Source organism: Ranitomeya imitator, chromosome 7 (genome assembly GCF_032444005.1).
Source record: "Ranitomeya imitator isolate aRanImi1 chromosome 7, aRanImi1.pri, whole genome shotgun sequence".
In the NCBI taxonomy this organism is placed as follows: domain Eukaryota; kingdom Metazoa; phylum Chordata; class Amphibia; order Anura; family Dendrobatidae; genus Ranitomeya; species Ranitomeya imitator.
Genome location: NC_091288.1, coordinates 135,853,507 through 135,874,361, shown reverse-complemented (window position 1 = coordinate 135,874,361; position 20,855 = coordinate 135,853,507). Strand labels below are relative to the sequence as shown.

General features: G+C 43.4%; 1 protein-coding gene across 1 annotated transcript in view; it reads right to left on the bottom strand.

Annotated features, from left to right (window-relative positions):
• SLC29A4 (solute carrier family 29 member 4) overlaps positions 1 to 20,855 on the bottom strand; it is a 365,944-nt gene that overhangs the window by 61,232 nt on the left and 283,857 nt on the right. Inside the window, exon 9 of the mRNA XM_069733834.1 lies at positions 20,565 to 20,752. Coding sequence (XP_069589935.1) covers positions 20,565 to 20,752 — 188 coding nt within the window. The remainder of the gene's footprint in view (positions 1 to 20,564; positions 20,753 to 20,855) is intronic.

The following is a 20,855-nucleotide window of genomic DNA, read 5'->3' as shown; positions in this document are numbered from 1 at the left end:
TGTCTGTTGAGCCATGCATCTAATCCTATCCTGTGTGATACTGACTGAGCTGTGTATCTAATCCTTTCCTGTGTGATACTGTCTGCTGAGCCATGTGTCTAATCCTACCCTGTGTGATACTGTGCTGAGATGTGTATCTAATCCTGTCCTGTGTGATACTGTGTACTGAGACGTGTATATAATCCTCTCCTGTGTGATACTGTATGCTGAGCCATGTATCTAATCCTACCTGTGTGATACTGTCTGCTGAGCCATGTATCTAATCCTCTCCTGTGTGATGCTGTCTGCTGAGCCATGTATCTAATCCTGCCCTGTGTGATACTGCCTGAGCCATGTATCTAATCCTCTCCTGTGCGATACTGTCTGCTGAGCCATGTATCTAATCCTACCCTGTGTGATACTATGCGGAGACGTGTATCTAATCCTACCCTGTGTGATACTGTGCTGAGACTTGTATCTAATCCTCTCCTGTGTGATGCTGTCTGCTGAGCCATGTATCTAATCCTATCCTGTGTGATACTGTGCTGAGCCTTGTATCTAATCCTACCCTGTGTGATACTGTGCTGGGATGTGTATCTAATCCTCTCCTGTGGGATACTGTGTGCTGAGCCGTGTATCTAATCCTATTCTGTGTGTTACTGTATGCTGAGGCTTGTATCTAATCCTACCCTGTGTGATGCTGTGCTGAGACGTGTACATAATCCTCCCCTGTGTGATATTGACTGCTGAGCTGTGTATCTAATGCTATCCTTTGTGATACTGACTGCTGAGCTGTGTATCTAATCCTATCCTGTATGATACTGACTGAGCTGTGTATCTAATCCTCTCCTATGCACTCCTCTCCCCCCTTGTTATGTGTGATCTATATGGTGGTATTATGGGTGATTTATATGGTGGTATTATATGAGAAGTATATGGCGGCATTATGTGTGAAGTATATGGCGGTATTATGTGAGAACACTATGGCGTCGTTATTTGTGATCTATATGATGGTATTATGTGTGAACTATAGGACAGTATTATGTGTGATCTATATGGCGGTATTATGTGAGAACACTATGGCAGTATTATCTTCAGAAAGAGGACCCAATCTAGAGTGGTTCTGGTTGAGCAGCTGCACATAGGTCTGGGTTAATAGAGGGGGCAGCATGACCTCCAGTTAGGTGCAGTCAGGGGAGGGCTGGTGAGGAAGCTGAAGAGAGGGGTCTCATTTTTATTGTTACTATATGGCTACATTTCCCCCCAGTGTCACCCCGACTGCGCCTGTCGCCTCGCTTTCACACATCGCCAGGACAGGATCTGAGGAGGGGAATGGGGTCTTTGCATGCAATGTCTCGATCAGAACAGGCCAAATCCGCAGAAATGTTTCCTGGATTTCTGTGGAGCAGACAAGTAGACGTCCATCCATGTGTATAAAAGAAAGCGCTCTATGTACAATCCCTGGATGCTCTGCGCACCGAACAGGGTGCCCCCCATAGACCAGCATACTGCTCTCCTGAAATACTCTGTGCTGCTGTCACCCTGCTCCCTCCACCACATATCTCCCAGAATCCTTGCTGCCTGCCATCCTCGGTGACTGTCTACTTGTCAGTATAAGGCCGGCGTCACACATGCGAGTTTTACGGACGTAAGAGCGCAGAAACTACGTCCGTAAAACTCGCAAAAAATACGGCACAATTATTCTCTATGCCTCTGCTCCTATCTGCCGTATTTTACTGATCAGTATTATACGGCTTTCTACGGCCGTACAAAATCGCAGCATGCTGCGTTTGTCACCGTACTGCGCAAGAAATACGCCAATGAAAGTCTATGGAAGCGTGAAAAATACAGATTACACACGGACAAGCAGTGTGACTTGCGAGAAATACGCAGCGCTGTTAGAGAGAAAAGCCGGCAATTCAGTGCGGTGTACAGTAAAATCACACTGACAGCTTACAGTAGAATAGGTAGAATAAATGTGTACACATAGAATAGGTATATATATATATATATGTCAGTGAGACACATATATGTATATATATTAATATTTATTCCAGCGCTATACAGCTTGAAAGCCGGTAATTCAATTACCGGCTTTTTCTTTCTCCTTCCTAAAACCCGACATGATTTGAGACATGGTTTACATACAGTAAACCATGTCTTTTCTCCATTTTTTTTGCAGATTCCACACTACTAATGTCAGTAGTGTGTATCTGCAAAATTTGGCCGTTCTAGCTCTTAAAATAAAGGGTTAAATGGCAGAAAAAATTGGCGTGGGCTCCCGCGCAATTTTCTCCGCCAGAGTAGTAAAGCCAGTGACTGAGGGCAGATATTAATAGCCTGGAGAGGGTCCATGGTTATTGGCCCCCCCCTGGCTAAAAATATCTGCCCCCAGCCACCCCAGAAAAGGCACATCTGGAAGATGCGCCTATTCTGGCACTTGGCCACTCTCTTCCCATTCCCGTGTAGCGGTGGGATATGGGGTAATGAAGGGTTAATGCCACCTTGCTATTGTAAGGTGACATTAAGCCTAATTAATAATGGAGAGGCGTCAATTATGACACCTATCCATTATTAATCCAATTGTAGTAAAGGGTTAAATAAAACACAAACACATTATTTAAAATTATTTTAATGAAATAAAAACAATGGTTGTTGGAGTATTTTATTGTACGCCCAATCCAGTCACTGAAGACCCTCGTTCTGTGAAAGAAAAAACATAATAAACCAACAATATACTTACCCTCCGCAGATCTGTAACGTCCAACGATGTAAATCCTTCTGAAGGGGTTAAAACATTTTGCAGCAAAGAGCTTTGCTAATGCAATGCTACTCCTCGCTGCAAAACCCCGGGGAATGAGTCTAAATATAGATCAATGAGCTATATTTAGCTTCATTTGCGGTGAGGCGCCCTCTGCTGGATGTTCATAGATCGTGGGAACTTACCTAGAAAGCTCCCAGGCTTTCTAGGAAAGTTCCCACGATCTATGAACATCCAGCAGAGGGCGCCTCACCGCAAATGAAGCTAAATATAGCTCATTGATCTATATTTAGACTCATTCCCCGGGGTTTTGCAGCGAGGAGTAGCATTGCATTAGCAAAGCTCCTTGCTGCAAAATGTTTTAACCCCTTCAGAAGGATTTACATCGTTGGACGTTACAGATCTGCGGGGGGTAAGTATATTGTTGGTTTATTATGTTTTTTCTTTCACAGAACGAGGGTCTTCAGTGACTGGATTGGGCGTACAATAAAATACTCCAACAACCATTGTTTTTATTTCATTAAAATAATTTTAAATAATGTGTTTGTGTTTTATTTAACCCTTTACTACAATTGGATTAATAATGGATAGGTGTCATAATTGACGCCTCTCCATTATTAATTAGGCTTAATGTCACCTTACAATAGCAAGGTGGCATTAACCCTTCATTACCCCATATCCCACCGCTACACAGGAATGGGAAGAGAGTGGCCAAGTGCCAGAATAGGCGCATCTTCCAGATGTGCCTTTTCTGGGGTGGCTGGGGGCAGATATTTTTAGCCAGGGGGGGGCCAATAACCATGGACCCTCTCCAGGCTATTAATATCTGCCCTCAGTCACTGGCTTTACTACTCTGGCGGAGAAAATTGCGCGGGAGCCCACGCCAATTTTTTCCGCCATTTAACCCTTTATTTTAAGAGCTAGAACGGCCAAATTTTGCAGATACACTCTACTGACATTAGTAGTGTGGAATCTGCAAAAAAAATGGAGAGAAGACATGGTTTACTGTATGTAAACCATGTCTCAAATCATGTCGGGTTTTAGGAAGGAGAAAGAAAAAGCCGGTAATTGAATTACCGGCTTTCAAGCTGTATAGCGCTGGAAAAAATATTAATATATATACATATATGTGTCTACTGACTATATATATATATATATATGACAGTATATATATATATATTTTTTTTTTTCTTTTTGGGACACATGGATCATTACTATAGCGGTATGTTGGTTTTGCAAGCCTGCGAGAAAACCACGCAGTACGGATGCCATACGGATTACATATGGAGGATGCCATGCGCAAAAAACGTTGACACACCCTGCCTACGGAGGAGCTACGGACCACTATTTTCGGGACTTTTCAGCGTATTACGGCCGTAATATACGGACCGTATTGTTTTACGCTGTGTGTGACGCCGGCCTAACTCTGCAGTCACCAACAAAATGGCTTCTCACTGGGTTCCTGAATATCATCCTCTCTTATTCCTTAGCAAACACTCAGAAGGGGAGGAGAGGAGACATCACACACGTCAGCAGACTCCGAACATAATTACTGCAGTGCAGTAATGTGAGCTAGTTGTACACTAGGTTTTGTCAAATTTCACTAGCTGCTCCCCCTAGTGTTTAAAAGTGGAAATGCCAAACATTTTAAAATTATATTTCAGATTTTAGTAAATTATAAACAAATGATAATATTTTTAACCCCTTAGCGACCGCCGATACGCCTTTTAACGGCGGCCGCTAAGGGTACTTAAAGCACAGCGCCGTTAATTAACGGCGCTGTGGAAAAAGTGAATAGCGCCCCCCAGAGTCGGATTTTCTCCAGGGTCTCGGCTGCCAGGGGTAGCCGAGACCCCAGAGAACATGATTCGGGGGATTTTTAACCAACCCCGCATTTGCGATCTCCGGTAATTAACCGTTTACCGGCGATCGCAAAAAAACAAACCGCGATCTCTTTTTAATTTCTCTGTCCTCCGATGTGATCGTACATCAGAGGACAGAGAAAAGGGGTCCCAGGTAGCCCCCCGATACTCACCTATCTCCCCCGGCGCTCCTCGTGGCTCCCAGTGGTTGCCGCCATCTTCAAAATGGCAGGCGCATGCGCAGTGCGCCCACCGGCCGGCACCGGGAGAATCTTTGGGGTCTCGGCTGCCGGGGGTAGCCGAGACCCCAAAGAACATGATCCGGGTCGGTTTTACCGACCCCTGTTTTGCGATCGCCGGTAATTAACTGTTTACCGGCGACCGCAAAAAAAAAAAAAAAAAATCAAAGTGTAATTATCTGTCCTCTGATGTGATCGCACATCAGAGGACAGAGAAATAGGGGGATTTGGGGACCCTATTATACTTACCGGTGTCCCTGGGTCCTCCTGCTACTCCTCCTGGCCGCCGGCATCTTCTGGGCAAAAGAAAATGGCGGGCGCATGCGCAGTGCGCCCGCCATCTATCGCCATCTGCCGGCCGACAGGAGAAGAGCAGTTGGGGCTAAAATTAGGGTTAGGGTTAGGGCTAGGGTTAGGGCTAGGGCTAAATTTAGGGTTAGGGTTGGGGCTAAATTCAGGGTTAGGGTTCTTTCACACTTACGTCGGTATGGGGCCGTCGCAATGCGTCGGCCCGACATACCGACGCACGTTGTGAAAATTGTGCACAACGTGGGCAGCGGATGTAGTTTTTCAACGCATCCGCTCCCCAATCTATGTCCTGGGGAGGAGGGGGCGGAGTTACGGCCACGCATGCGCGGTCAGAAATGGCGGACCCGACGTACAAAAAAACGTTACATTGAAAGTTTTTTGTGCCGACGGTCCGCCAAAACAAAACTGATCCAGTGCACAACGGACGCGACGTGTGGCCAACTGTCACGATCCGTCGGCAATACAAGTCTATGGGCAAAAAAACGCATCCTGCGGGCACATATGGAGGATCCGTTTTTTGTCCAAAACGACGGATTGCGATGGATGCCAAACGACGCAAGTGTGAAAGTAGCCTTAGGGCTATGGTTAGGGTTGGCGCTAAAGTTAGGGCTAGGGTTGGGGCTAAAGTTAGGGTTAGATTTGGGGTTAGGGTTTGGATTAGAGTTGGTATTAGGGTTAAGGTTGGCATTAGGGTTACGCTTGAGATTAGGGTTAGGTTTGGGATTAGGGTTAAGGTTAGGGTTGTGATTAGGGGTGTATTGGGATTAGGGTTAGGTTTGAGGTTAGGGTTGAGATTAGGATTAGGGGTGTGTTGGATTTAGGGTTTTGATTAGGGTTATGGTTAGGGTAGACATTAGGGTTGTTTTGGGGTAAGGGTTGTGATTATCGTTAGGGTTAGTGATTAGGATTATGGATCAGGTTGGAATTAGGGTTAGGGGTGTGTTGGGGTTAGGGTTGGAGCTAGAATTGGGGGGTTTCCACTGTTTAGGTACATCAGGGGGTCTCCAAACACGACAGCCAATTTTGCGCTCAAAAAGTCAAATGGTGCTCCCTCCCTTCTGAGCTCTGCCGTGCGCCCAAACAGTGGGTTACCCCCACATATGGGGCATCAGCATACTCGGGATAAATTGGACAACAACTTTTGGGGTCCAATTTCTCCTGTTACCCTTGTGAAAATAAAAATTTGGGGGCTACAAAATCTTTTTTGTGGAAAAAAAAAATATTTTTTTATTTTCACGACTCTGAATTCTAAACTTCTGTGAAGCACTTGGGCATTCAAAGTTCTCACCACACATCTAGATAAGTTCCTTGGGGGGTCTAGTTTCCAAAATGGTGTCACTTGTGGGGGGTTACTACTGTTTAGGTACATCAGGGGCTCTGCAATCGCAACATAACGCCCACAGACCATTCTATCAAAGTCTGCATTCCAAAACAGCGCTCCTTCCCTTCCGAGCTCTGCCGTGCGCCCAAACAGTGGTTTACCCCCACATATGGCACATCAGTGTACTCGGAATAAATTGGACAACAACTATTGGGGTCCAATTTCTCCTGTTACCCTTGTGAAAATAAAAACTTGGGGGCTACAATATCTTTTTTGTGGAAAAAAAATATTTTTTATTTTCACGACTCTGCATTCTAAACTTCTGTGAAGCACTTGGGCATTCAAAGTTCTCACCACACATCTAGATAAGTTCCATGGGGGGTCTAGTTTCCAAAATGGTGTCACTTGTGGGGGGTTTCCACTGTTTAGGCACATCAGGGGCTCTCCAAACGCGACATAGCGTCCAATCTCAATTCCAGACAATTCTACATTGAAAAAGTAAAACGGCACTCCTTCTCTTCCAAGCTCTGCTGTGCGCCCAAACAGTGGTTTACCCCCAAATATTGGGTATCGACGTACTCAGGAGAAATTGCACTACAACTTTTGTGGTCTAATTTCTCCTGTTACCCTTGTGAAAATAAAAATTTGGGGGCAAAAAGATCATTTTTGTAGAAAAAATGCGATTTTTTTATTTTCACGGCTCAACGTTATAAACTTCTGTGAAGCACATGGGGGTTCAAAGTGCTCACCACACATCTAGATGAGTTCCTTAAGGGGTCTAGTTTCCAAAATGGTGTCACTTGTGGGGGGTTTCCACTGTTTAGGCACATCAGGGGCTCTCTAAACGTGACATGGCGTCCGATCTCAATTCCAGCCAATTCTGCATTGAAAAAGTCAAACGGTGCTCCTTCACTTCCAAGCTCTGCGGTGCGCCCAAACATTGGTTTACCCCCACATATGGGGTATTGGCGTATTCAGGAGAAATTGCATAACAAAATTTATGGTTACATTTCTGTTTTTACACTTGTGAAAATAAAAAAAATGGTTCTGAATTAAAATGTTTGCCAAAAAAAGTTAAATGTTCATTTTTTCCTTCCACATCGTTTCAGTTCCTGTGAAGCACGTAAAGGGTTAATAAACTTCTTGAATGTGGTTTTGAGAACCTTGAGGGGTGTAGTTTTTAGAATGGTGTCACACTTCATTATTTTCTATCATATAGACCCCTCAAAATGACTTCAAATGTGATGTGGTCCCTAAAAAAAAAAGGTGTTGTAAAAATGAGAAATTACTGGTCAACTTTTAACCCTTATAACTCCCTAACAAAAAAAAAATTTGTTTCCAAAATTGTGCTGTTGTAAAGTAGACATGGGGGAAATGTTATTTATTAACTATTTTTTGTGACATATCTCTCTGATTTAAGGGCATAAAAATACAAAGTTTGAAAATTGCAAAATTTTAAAAATTTTCGCCATATTTCCGTTTTTTTCATAAATAATCGCAAGTAATATCGAAGAAATGTTACCACTAACATGAAGTACAATATGTCACGAAAAAACAATCTCAGAATCAGCGGGATCCGTTGAAGCGTTCCAGAGTTATAACCTCATAAAGTGACAGTGGTCAGAATTGCAAAAATTGGCTCGGTCATTAAGTACCAAATTGGCTTTGTCACTAAGGGGTTAAAGAAAATGTAAACATTAATTCTTTACATCTTTTCAATCGCTGTAAAAAAAAATTTTTTTGCTAGCACCTTCCCTTTAGTGATGAATATTTACTCCACACTTATGGAAGTGGAGAGGGGTAAATATTCATTTAACGAGATCAACTTAATGAGCGGGGACAAGTGATCGCTCGGCCTGAAGAGCTGCTGGCACCGGAATGAGATGCAGCGAGGGCATTCAGGGATGGTAAGTAGGATGTGTGCTGGAAGCCGGCGGCTGCAGCTGTAACTGTGCGCGCTATAAGGGAAATGAATAATCATTGCCGGCACAGTGAATATGCATTTCTCTTAACAGCGGCACAGGCTTTAGCAACAGCCGCCGGCTCCTGCCTCTGTAGCCCGCTGCTCTCCCTCCCCGCCTGTCTTTCTGGGACAGTGACTCATGCATAAGCTGAGGGGGGGCGTTTTCAGCACAAAAAAAAGTGATGAAAAACTCTGCTTATACACGAGTATATACAGTACCTTGGTGGCCAAAAAGTGTAATGGGCAGCCCTCTCTTGGTAGTCTTGTTGTTGTACCATGTTCTTTCCCTTTGATGATAATGGATTTGGACATTCCCATCTTGTTTGTACTTGCATATAATTGTTTGTACAGATGAACAAGGCACTTTCAGGTATCTTGAAATTGTACTCAAGAATGAGCCAGACTTGTGCAAGTCCACAATTCTCTTCCTGATGTATTGGTTGATTTATTGAGACTTTCCCATGATGGTGCACAAATAAACAGTGGGTTTCAGGTGTGCATTAAAATACACCCACAGATGTGTCTCTAGATAACTTACATGTTGACAAAAAACTATCAGAAGCTTCAAAACACATGACATCATCATATGGGCCGTCCAGAATTGTTTAAAGGCCTAGTAATCTTAGTGTCCCAATCCATTTCTGGATTCGTGGCAGCTCTGGTTCCACTATGTTTAAAATTTTTCTTTTTTCCTTTCAAGCCAGCGGGGGTTAATGTCAGTTTCCCTTGCTGGCAGCCTGTTGCAACTGCAGAGTTGCTAGGTCAGCTGATGTGGGTGGTGACCACTCCCACCTTCCTTTAAATGGGGAGTGCAGGGAAAGGCTCAGGTTGGAGCTCGGGAGGTGTCCCATCCTTCATTCCCTATTGGTAGGGCTTTCCTCTCCCCATTTCCATCCTGTTGTGTGTGTGTGTTGGGCTGTCCTCTGACTGACCCCATGGTGGGATCGTGACACTTAGTGTATGCAAATGTTTGACATTGCAGTAAGTAATAAAAATGTCTTAAAACATTTTCTCTCTCTCATTATTCTGGCATTTGGAGAATATTAATAATTATGGTAATCCTAATTGACCTAAAATGGGAAAGGTTTATTCTGATTTTGTGTCAGATATTGACAAAAACAAGCAGATGTGTCTTTTTATACAGTGTATGGAAACTTCTGGTTTCAACTGCATATGCATATGGCAATTTTTATTTATTTGATCCGATAAAATAAATTTTTGCCTATATTTTTCTCACTTCACCAACTTAACAGTATTTAGTGCATGCATCACACACAAATTAGATTAAACAAGTATTTAAACACAGGTTATAATGTAAAAAAAACTAGGTAAAAAGCCAACGGGGTAATAATTTCGCAATCGACTGTACTACTGGGAGTCCTGATAATGGAGGCCATGCAATTAAGCCTTCATTGGGGATGCGATCAGACATTCTGTAATAGTGCGGTACTCTATAGATATATTATATAAGTCCTTTTTGATAATAATTATATATTTAGGTGATTTCTTAACTCCTTAGCACTTTGGTGTGAACATTACTCCATTTATCCCTGTAGCACAGCATATACACCTCTGGCAAAAATTAAGAGACCCCCACATGAAAACCCATCAAACAAAGAAGAACTGCTTACATTTTTGCGCCACAAGCAGTGAGAAAGACAGGTGGAAAGCATGCCAAGACGCATGAAAGCTGTGATTAAAAATCATGGTTATTCCATAAAATATTGATTTCTGATCTCTTTCAGAGTTAACTCCTTCACGCCGTGGCCCTTTTTTGTTTTTCGCTCCCTTCCTTCCCAGAGCCATAAGTTTTTTAATTTTCCGTAAATATGGCCATGTGAGGGCTTATTTTTTGCAGGACGAGTTGTACTTTTGAATGACACCATTGGTTTTACCATGTCTTGTACTAGAAAACGGGAAAAAAATTCCAAGCGTGGTGAAATTGCAAAAAAAGTGCAATCCCACACTTGTTTTTTGTTTGGCTTTTTTGCTAGGTTCACTAAATGCTAAGACTGACCTGATACTATGATTCTCCAGGTTATTGCGAGTTCATAGACACATGACTAGGTTTTTTTTTATCTAAGTGGTGAAAAAAAATTCAAAACTTTCCTAAAAAAACAAACAAAAAAATGCGCCATTTTCCGATACCCATAGCTTCTCCATTTTTCGTGATCTGGGGTCGGGTGAGGGGTTATTTTTTGCGTGCCGAGATGACGTTTTTAATGATACCATTTTTGTGCAGATAAGTTCTTTGATCGCCCGTTATTGCATTTTAATGCAATGTCGCAGCGATAAAAAAAAACGTTATTCTAGCGTTTCTAATTTGTTTCTTGCTACGCTGTTTAGCGATCAGGTTAATGCTTTTTTTATTTATAGATCGGGCGATTCTGAACGCGGCAATACCAAATATGAGTATTTCTCCTTTATTTATTATCTCAAATTTATTGCTTGGAAATTCGGAGACATGTCAGAAGTTTATAGACTAAAAGAACAATTTACATTTTACTCAAAAATATACCTATAAAGAGAAAAATCAGAGAAAATAAACATTTTGCAGTAGTCTATTAATTTTTGCCATAGCTGTACTGTATTTGTACAGTTGCACTTGATTTTATTGTGTTTTAATGTTTTTTTATCGGATGAATAGATGGCGGTCGTGACAACCAGGAGGGATTCTGAGGAAGGGGTGGAGCCCATTTCTCCTCATGTATAAAAAGCCTCAATTGTATCATCTGCACTTTATAGCTGAATTTCTATCACTGCATTTCTGGCTTGATGAAAGCCTGTTATCGTCGAAACGTTGCATCGTCTACCTCATTTTTGTGTTTTCACAATATGATTTAAAGGATGGTGTAAAAGCTAAGTTTTATCCTAATACAAACTCCCTGGTGCCTCAGAATCTTTAGAATTTCTACTGTTTTGGTCCTTGTATGTGGGATTGAGCTAACACGGACCCAACAATGGTGTATGAGAATTGCTCAAGTACCGTATATACGAGAATATAAGCCGACCAGAGTATAAGCCGACCCCCTAATTTGGCACAAAAAACTGGGAAAACTTAATGACTCGAGTATAAGCCTAGGGTGGAAAATGCAGCAGCTACCGGTAAATTTCAAAAATAAAAATAGATACCAATAAAAGTAAAATTAATTGAGACATCAGTAGTTTAAGTGTTTTTGAATATCCATATTGAATCAGGAGCCCCATATAATGCTCCATACAGTTTATGATGGGCTCCATAAGATGCTCCATATTAAAATATGCCCCATATAATGCTGCACAAATGCTGATTATGGCCCCATAAGATGCTCCATACAGATAATTGCCCCATATAATGCTGCACATGGCCACATAAGATGCTCCATACAGATAATTTCCCCATATAATGCTGCACATGGCCCCATAAGATGCTCCATACAGATATTTGCCCCGTATAATGCTCCACAAATGTTGATTATGACCCCATAAGATGCTCCATACAGATATTTGCCCCCATATAATGCTGCACATGGCCACATATAATGCTGCACATGGCCCCATACAGATGCCCCATACAGATATTTGCCCCATATCATGCTGCACATGGCCACATAAGATGCTCCATACAGATATTTGCCCCCATATCATGCTGCACATGGCCACATAAGATGCTCCATACAGATATTTGCCCCGTATAATGCCCCACAAATGTTGATTATGGCCCCATAAGATGCTCCATACAGATATTTGCCCCATATAATGCTGCACATGGCCCCATATAATGCTGCACATGGCCCCATACAGATGCCCCATACAGATATTTGCCCCATATCATGCTGCACATGGCCACATAAGATGCTCCATACAGATATTTGCCCCCATATCATGCTGCACATGGCCCCATACAGATGCCCCATACAGATATTTGCCCCCATATCATGCTGCACATGACCACATAAGATGCTCCATACAGATATTTGCCCCCAAATCATGCTGCACATGGCCCCATACAGATATTTGCCCCCATATCATGCTGCACATGGCCACATAAGATGCCCCATACAGATATTTGCCCCCATATCATGCTGCACATGGCCACATAAGATGCTCCATACAGATATTTGCCACATATGCTGTTGCTGCGATTAAAAAAATAAAAAAATTACATACTCACCTCTCTGGCCCCCGGCACTTGCTATAGTCACCTGCTCCCCGTTCCACCGCTGACCGCCGCTGTGTCTTCCCCATCCTCTGCACCGACATTCAGGAAGAGGGCGGCGCACACTAATCGCGTCACCGCGCCCTCTGACCTGAGCGTCACTGCGGAAGACACAGTGGCGCCAACGGTGGAACGAGGAGCAGGTGAATATCGCACACTGCCCCCGTCATACTCACCTGCGCCGCATTTTCTTCCTGTAGTGAGCGGTCACCGTTACCGCTCATTACAGTAATGAGTATGCCCCTATGGGAGGTGGAGCCGCATATTCATTACTGTAATGAGCGGTACCATGTGACTGGGAGAAGCTGCTTACAGTGGTTTAGGCACAGCGGTCCTCAGAAGGAGGGGGGCATTTGGATTTGGGAGAGCAGAAATCGCTGGATTTTATTTGAGGGGGCGGGAGCCATGTTGCTTTTCCAGAGTCTTTGTTCTAGTGGTAATGTTGGAACCTATGCCTCCAAACTACTGGAACAACACGTTTACCTTGAACTGTCTTCCCTTCTCTCTTCTTGCTCCCTCTTTGACCGCCTACAATCTGGCTTCCGGTCACACCATTCCACCGAAACTGCCCTAACTAAAGTCACCAATGACCTCTTAACCACCAAGAGCAAGCGACATTACTCTGTCCTCCTCCTCCTCGACCTGTCGGCTGCCTTTGACACAGATTACAGACCCTCTCATCCCTTGGCATTGCAGACTTGGCCCTATCCTGGATCTCATCATACCTAACAGACCGGACATTCAGCGTCTCCCACTCACACACCACCTCCTCACCTCTATCTGTCGGAGTCCCACAAGGTTCAGTCCTTGGGCCCCTGCTCTTCTCCATTTACACCTTTGGCCTTGGACAGCTCATAGAATCTCATGGCTTTCAGTATCACCTCTATGCTGACGACACACAGATCTACATCTCTGGACCAGATATCACCTTCCTTCTAACCAGAATCCCTCAATGTCTGTCCACTATTTCATCCTTCTTCTCCGCTAGATTTCTGAAACTTAACATGGACAAAACAGAATTCATCATCTTTCCCCCATCTCACGCGACCCCCCCAATGAACCTATCCATTACAGTAAATGGCTGCCCACTCTCCCCAGTCCCACAAGCTCGCTGCCTCGGGGTAATCCTTGACGCTGATCTCTCCTTCAAACCACATATCCAAGCCCTTTCCACTTCCTGCCGACTTCAACTCAAAAATATTTCCCGAATCCGTTCATTCCTCAACCATGAATCTGCAAAAACCCTAGTCCATGCCCTCATCATCTCTCGCCTTGACTACTGCAACCTCTTGCTCTGTGGCCTCCCCTCTAACACTCTCGCACCCCTCCAATCTATTCTAAACTCTGCTGCCCGACTAATCCACCTGTCCCCCCGCTATTCCCCGGCCTCTCCCCTCTGTCAATCCCTTCACTGGCTCCCCATTGCCCAGAGACTCCACTACAAAACCCTAACCATGACGTACAAAGCCATCTACAACCTGTCTCCTCCATACATCTGTGACCTCGTCTCCCAGTACTTACCTACCCGCAACCTCCGATCCTCACAAGATCTCCTACTCTACTCCCCTCTTATCTCCTCTTCCCACAATCATATACAAGATTTCTCTCGCGTATCACCCCTACTCTGGAACCCTCTACCACAACACATCAGACTCTCGCCTACCATCAAAACCTTCAAAAAGAACCTGAAGACCCACCTCTTCAGACAAGCCTACAACCTGCAGTAACCACCGATCGACCAAACCGCTGAATGACCATCTCTACCCTCACCTACTGTATTCTCACCCATCCCTTGTAGATTGTGAGCCTTCGCGGGCAGGGTCCTCATTCCTCCTGTACCAGTTATGACTTGTATTGTTTAAGATTATTGTACTTGTTTTTATTATGTATACCCCTCCTCACATGTAAAGCGCCATGGAATAAATGGCGCTATAACAATAAATAATAATAATAACCTCGATATTTCCAGTGACAGGTGATGGACCTGAGTGAGGGCTAGTTTTGTGCAGGATAAATTAGACCAGACCAGTCCAAAATGACTCTATCTGCCTCATAAGTGAGTGTTTCCATCTGGGGTTTTGTCTGAATCGCGGTTTTGGGGAATTTACATGGAAACCCCGATGTAAGCGCTCAGCGGAGAGCGTAAAATAAATGTGAGCCAAGCCTTATTCTGATTTTTGTGAGGTAGAATGAACAAATTAGACCACACTAACAGAATAGTTCTTATTTTTAGTGTTGCACGGTTCACTGTGAGGTATAAGTGATAAGGTGACTTTATTTTTCAGGTTGATGAGATTACAGAGATACCAGATTTATATAGTTTTTTTTAGGTTTTGCTGCTATCACACAGTAAAAATATTTTTTTTATAAATAGTGGGTGCTTTTTTGTCGCCACATTCTGAGAGCTGTAACCTTTATTTTTTTGGGTGAACTGAGCAGTATGAGCGCTTATTTTTTGCAAGACGAGTTGCAGATTTTTTTGGTACCATTTTGGGGCACATATTTTTTAGTTTCAACAATTTTATTTGAAAAAAAAGTATCATTTCACATGAAAAACAATAATATAAAATTGCAAGGATCCCCACTATGCCACCAACGGGGATCTGGGGACGTCACCGCTCTGCTTTCCGGCTGACCGGCGCTGACAGTGCAGAGGAAAGCACAGTGCCGGAGGACAGACACGGAAGGTAAGTATGTAGTGTTTTTTAAGTTTACGCTGGTAACCAGGGTAAACATCGGGTTACTAAGCGCGGCCCTGCGCTTAGTATCCCGATGTTTACCCTGGTTACCAGGGGACTTCGGATCGTTGGTCGCTGGAGAGCTGTCGTCGCTGTTTGGTCGCTGGAGAGCTGTCACACAGACAGCTCTCCAGCAAACAACGATCCCGAGGTCCCCGGTAACCAGGGTAAACATCGGGTTACTAAGCGCAGGGCCGCGCTTAGTAACACAACGATATCGCTAGCCAGGACGCTGCAACGTCACGGATGCCTAGCGATATCGTTGTGAAGTTGTTTAGTGTGAAGGTACCTTTAGTGTCTTACTGACTGTGCCTGTGAGACTCAGCTTATTGAATCTCGCAGGTCACTGTACCCTGAGGTCATCAAATGTCTGAACAGTCTGCCCCCCCATGCAGCTCTGTGCTTATTCACATTGACAGACGAATAGTCTGTCCCCATTCTGCTCTGTCCTTATTTATATTGAGGTCAGCTGACACAAGGTGAGGTTCTAATACTAGAGATAGTACAGGACCATTCTGATTGGGTACACCTTGTCGCAGTGGGATGGCTTTTACACTTATTTTTTATCAAAGCAGTGTTAACTAAGTACCCTATGTTATTTACTATTATTATTTAAATATTTAGTTGCTATAGGGTATATGATCATTTTGCTTTTTTCTTGGGTTTTATCTTTTATCGTGATGAAGGCATCATTAAAACACCATGAGAAAGATGGATGAGCAGTGATAATGGCAGAAAATGAGACTGTAACTCAACAGTGGCCTTGCTATGGGTGCGGGGTGGCTCTATATAAAAGTAAGTGAAAGATTCTCAATCTACGGCCGAAGTCACACTTGCAACTTGCAATGCGAAAAACTCGTGCCTCAATACTTGGCACTGCCGCCGGCACTCAGATCCGGAGCGTGCAGCTGCATGCATTTCTATGCAGCTGAACTCTCTGGTCCGAACCTCCGGTGGCAGTGCCGAGTATTGAGGCGAGTTTCTCGCATTACACTTGCAAGTGGGACACCGACCTACTAGTAAGAATATCTTTTGTTATGAGCGAATGATCTTGAGAAGATGAGTAGAGTTCTTATTATGCCTTGGACATGAAAGGCTGAGACAGGAATAACCCCTTAGGCCACGTTCACACATTTATTTCACATCAGTATTTGAAAGCCAAAACCAGTCTATATATACAGGTCCTTCTCAAAAAATTAGCATATAGTGTTAAATTTCATTATTTACCATAATGTCATGATTACAATTAAACTTTCATATATTATAGATTCATTATCCACCAACTGAAATTTGTCACGTCTTTTATTGTTTTAATACTGATGATTTTGGCATACAACTCCTGATAACCCAAAAAACCTGTCTCAATAAATTAGCATATCAAGAAAAGGTTCTCTAAACGACCTATTACCCTAATCTTCTGAATCAACTAATTAACTCTAAACACATGCAAAAGATACCTGAGGCTTTTATAAACTCCCTGCCTGGTTCATTACTCAAAACCCCCATCATGGGTAAGACTAGCGACCTGACAGATGTCAAGAAGGCCATCATTGACACCCTCAAGCAAGAGGGTAAGACCCAGAAAGAAATTTCTCAACAAATAGGCTGTTCCCAGAGTGCTGTATCTAGGCACCTCAATGGTAAGTCTGTTGGAAGGAAACAATGTGGCAGAAAACGCTGTACAACGAGAAGAGGAGACCGGACCCTGAGGAAGATTGTGGAGAAGGACCGATTCCAGACCTTGGGGAACCTGAGGAAGCAGTGGACTGAGTCTGGTGTGGAAACATCCAGAGCCACCATGCACAGGCGTGTGCAGGAAATGGGCTACAGGTGCCGAAATGGGCTACAGAGAAGCAGCACTGGACTGTTGATAAGTGGTCCCAAGTACTTTTTTCTGATGAAAGCAAATTTTGCATGTCATTCGGAAATCAAGGTGCCAGAGTCTGGAGGAAGACTGGGGAGAAGGAAATGCCAAAATGCCTGAAGTCCAGTGTCAAGTACCCACAGTCATTGATGGTGTGGGGTGCCATGTCAGCTGCTGGTGTTGGTCCACTGTGTTTCATCAAGGGCAGGGTCAATGCAGCTAGCTATCAGGAGATTTTGGAGCACTTCATGCTTCCATCGGCTGAAATGCTTTATGGAGATGAAGATTTCATTTTTCAGCACGACCTGGCACCTGCTCACAGTGCCAAAACCACTGGTAAATGGTTTACTGACCATGGTATTACTGTGCTCAATTGGCCTGCCAACTCTCCTGACCTGAACCCCATAGAGAATCTGTGGGATATTGTGAAGAGAAAGTTGAGAGACGCAAGACCCAACACTCTGGATGAGCTTAAGGCCGCTATTGAAGCATCCTGGGCCTCCATAACATCTCAGCAGTGTCACAGGCTGATTGCCTCCATGCCACGCCGCATTGAAGCAGTCATTTCTGCCAAAGGATTCCCGACCAAGTATTGAGTGCATAACTGAACATTATTATTTGATGGTTTTTTTGTTTGTTATTAAAAACACTTTTATTTGATTGGATGGGTGAAATATGCTCATTTATTGAGACAGGTTTTTTGGGTTATCAGGAGTTGTATGCCAAAATCATCAGTATTAAAACAATAAAAGACGTGACAAATTTCAGTTGGTGGATAATGAATCTATAATATATGAAAGTTTAATTGTAATCATTACATTATGGTAAATAATGAAATTTAACACTATATGCTAATTTTTTGAGAAGGACCTGTATAATTGTCTAAGGGTTTTTTCTGTCTGTCTGTCTGTCTTGGAAATCCCGCGTCTCTGATTGGTCGAGGCCGCCAGGCCTCGACCAATCAGCAACGGGCACAGCGACGATGATGTCATAAAGGACATAGACATCTCATGTTTCTGATTCAGCGACGGGCACAGTGTCGACGTAGATGTCATAATGGTTGCCATGGCGACGATGATGTCATAAAGGTTGCCTCGACCAATCAGCGACGGGCACAGTCTGCCGCGATTTCTGGAATCATCATTGTCCATATACTACGGGGACATGCATATTCTAGAATACCCGATGCGTTAGAATCGGGCCACAATCTAGTCTATATATATAATTGCCTAAGGGTTTTTCCGTCTGTCTGTCTGTCTGTCTGTCCTGGAAATCCCGGCTCTCTGATTGGTCAAGGCCGCCAGGCCTCGACCAATCAGAGACCGGCACAGCATCGACGTAGAAATCCCGCGTCTCTGATTGGTCGAGGCCGCCAGGCCTCGACCAATCAGCAACGGGCACAGCGACGATGATGTCATAAAGGACGTAGACATCTCACGTTTCTGATTCAGCGACGGGCACAGTATCGACGTAGATGTCATAATGGTTGCCATGACGACGATGATGTCATAAAGGTTGCCTCGACCAATCAGCGACGGGCACAGTCTGCCGCGAATTCTGGAATCGTCATTGTCCATATACTACGGGGACATGCATATTCTAGAATACCCGATGCGTTAGAATCGGGCCACAATCTAGTATATATATAATTGCCTAAGGGTTTTTCCGTCTGTCTGTCTGTCTTTCTGTCTGTCTGTCCTGGAAATCCCGCGTCTCTGATTGGTCGAGGCCGCCAGGCCTCGACCAATCAGCGACGGGCACAGCGACGATGATGTCATAAAGGACGTAGACATCCCGTGTCTCTGATTGGTCGAGGCCCCCAGGCCTCGACCAATCAGCGACGGGCACAGTATCGACGTAGATGTCATAATGGTTGCCATGGCGACGATGATGTCATAAAGGTTGCCTCGACCAATCAGCGACGGGCACAGTCTGCCGCGAATTCTGGAATCATCATTGTCCATATACTACGGGGACATGCATATTCTAGAATACCCGATGCGTTAGAATCGGGCCACAATCTAGTGGTTGATAAATACAGAAGTGGTGATGTGTTTTTATTATACTTTTCCTCTGATTGCGCCACTCCTGGTTCTGACTTACAGATACTGAAGTAAAATACTGACCAAATGTGAACATGGCCTTAGACTTTTACTGACTCTTTTCATCTGCGATACTGGAAAAAAAGGCTTGTGAAAAGGACCATGAGACTATAATAAGTACGTGTATATCTGTGAAAAAAATGGATACAAGACATACGTGCAACGCGGACGTCTGAATGAGACCTTACTTGGCTTTTATAGTATTTAAACACCCCAGAATTTTAATAAAACAGATTATACTGTATATAGATTTACTTACACAGCAAAGACATTCCAAATTCTTACTTCTTAGAGAAGGCCATTTTCCAGAACAGATTTACTATGACAGGTTCTTCTGTTCCATTATGCATATTTGAGATTAACAACTCACTCTATGCAATTTTGAGTTTTTCTCGAAGATTTTATTCACTGAGACCTGTGTTTCAAGTGTCAGAAGACCATAAGTAGGCATACATACCTCCATGAGCTGAGGAGAAGTGTTTGACATAAATATTCTCCTTGGCTGACTGAGCAGAAAAGACAGTCTGGAAAAAAAATGCTTTGTGCTTAGTCAGTGGATGAGAAGATTTATTTAATCTTCTGTCACATAATTATTGGCTCATGGAGGTATATGTGCTTATGATACTGGTCTACTGACAGCTGAGACACAGATCAAAGGAGCTGTGTTTTTCAGACTGAAACCCATACTCACATGTGGCTATGATCTACTGCAATTTGATTTATGTGAGGGGGGGCATTTTACTAAGTTCTTGCAGTACATCTTTAAAGGAAATCTGACAGGATTTCACCCCCCACCCCCAAATGATTTATTTTCGCATGTAGCTTTTTCAAAGACAAGTCCATCAATACCTTTTACATAGCCAAGTCAGTTCCTCTATTACTGAGAAATCCATTTAAATTGAAAGGCAAATTGGACTGAAAGGCTATTATAGATAGGAAGCTAATGTGATTCTCAACAGGAGGAGGTGGCGGAGCTGAGCAGGGAATAGAGCTGGAGTGACAGAGGATTCAGAACAACAAATAGTTCTTCAGCCTCAATTGAATATTAATTGAAATTTGGACTTTCAGTATCGGAGGAACAGACTGGCCATGTAAAGGGATTGCTGGACACGTCTTTGAAAGAGCTTCATGCACATATAAATAATTTTGGGGGGAGGGTGAAGTCAAGGTGACAGATTTAATAACTTACAGGTATAACAGTAACAATACTGAAAATACTAAAACTCACCTTTCCGACAAAGTCTGACAAGTTAAATATAGCCATGATGAGGATAGGAAGCCACTCTCCCATTGTGCAGTTTCGGATTTCTGACTCCAGTCCAGGAAAAAGGCAAAGAGTAATTAAGTATGTCACAGAAATAGAGAGCATGTGAGCCCAAATTACTCGTAAGACCAGATAACGATGGAACATCATATCTGCAAAAACAAGCAATCAGTAGTGAACAAAAGAAAATTGTTTTTCAATAATTCAATACAATTATTGTTGAATTATCTTTATTGTTTTTTTTGTATAAGGAGG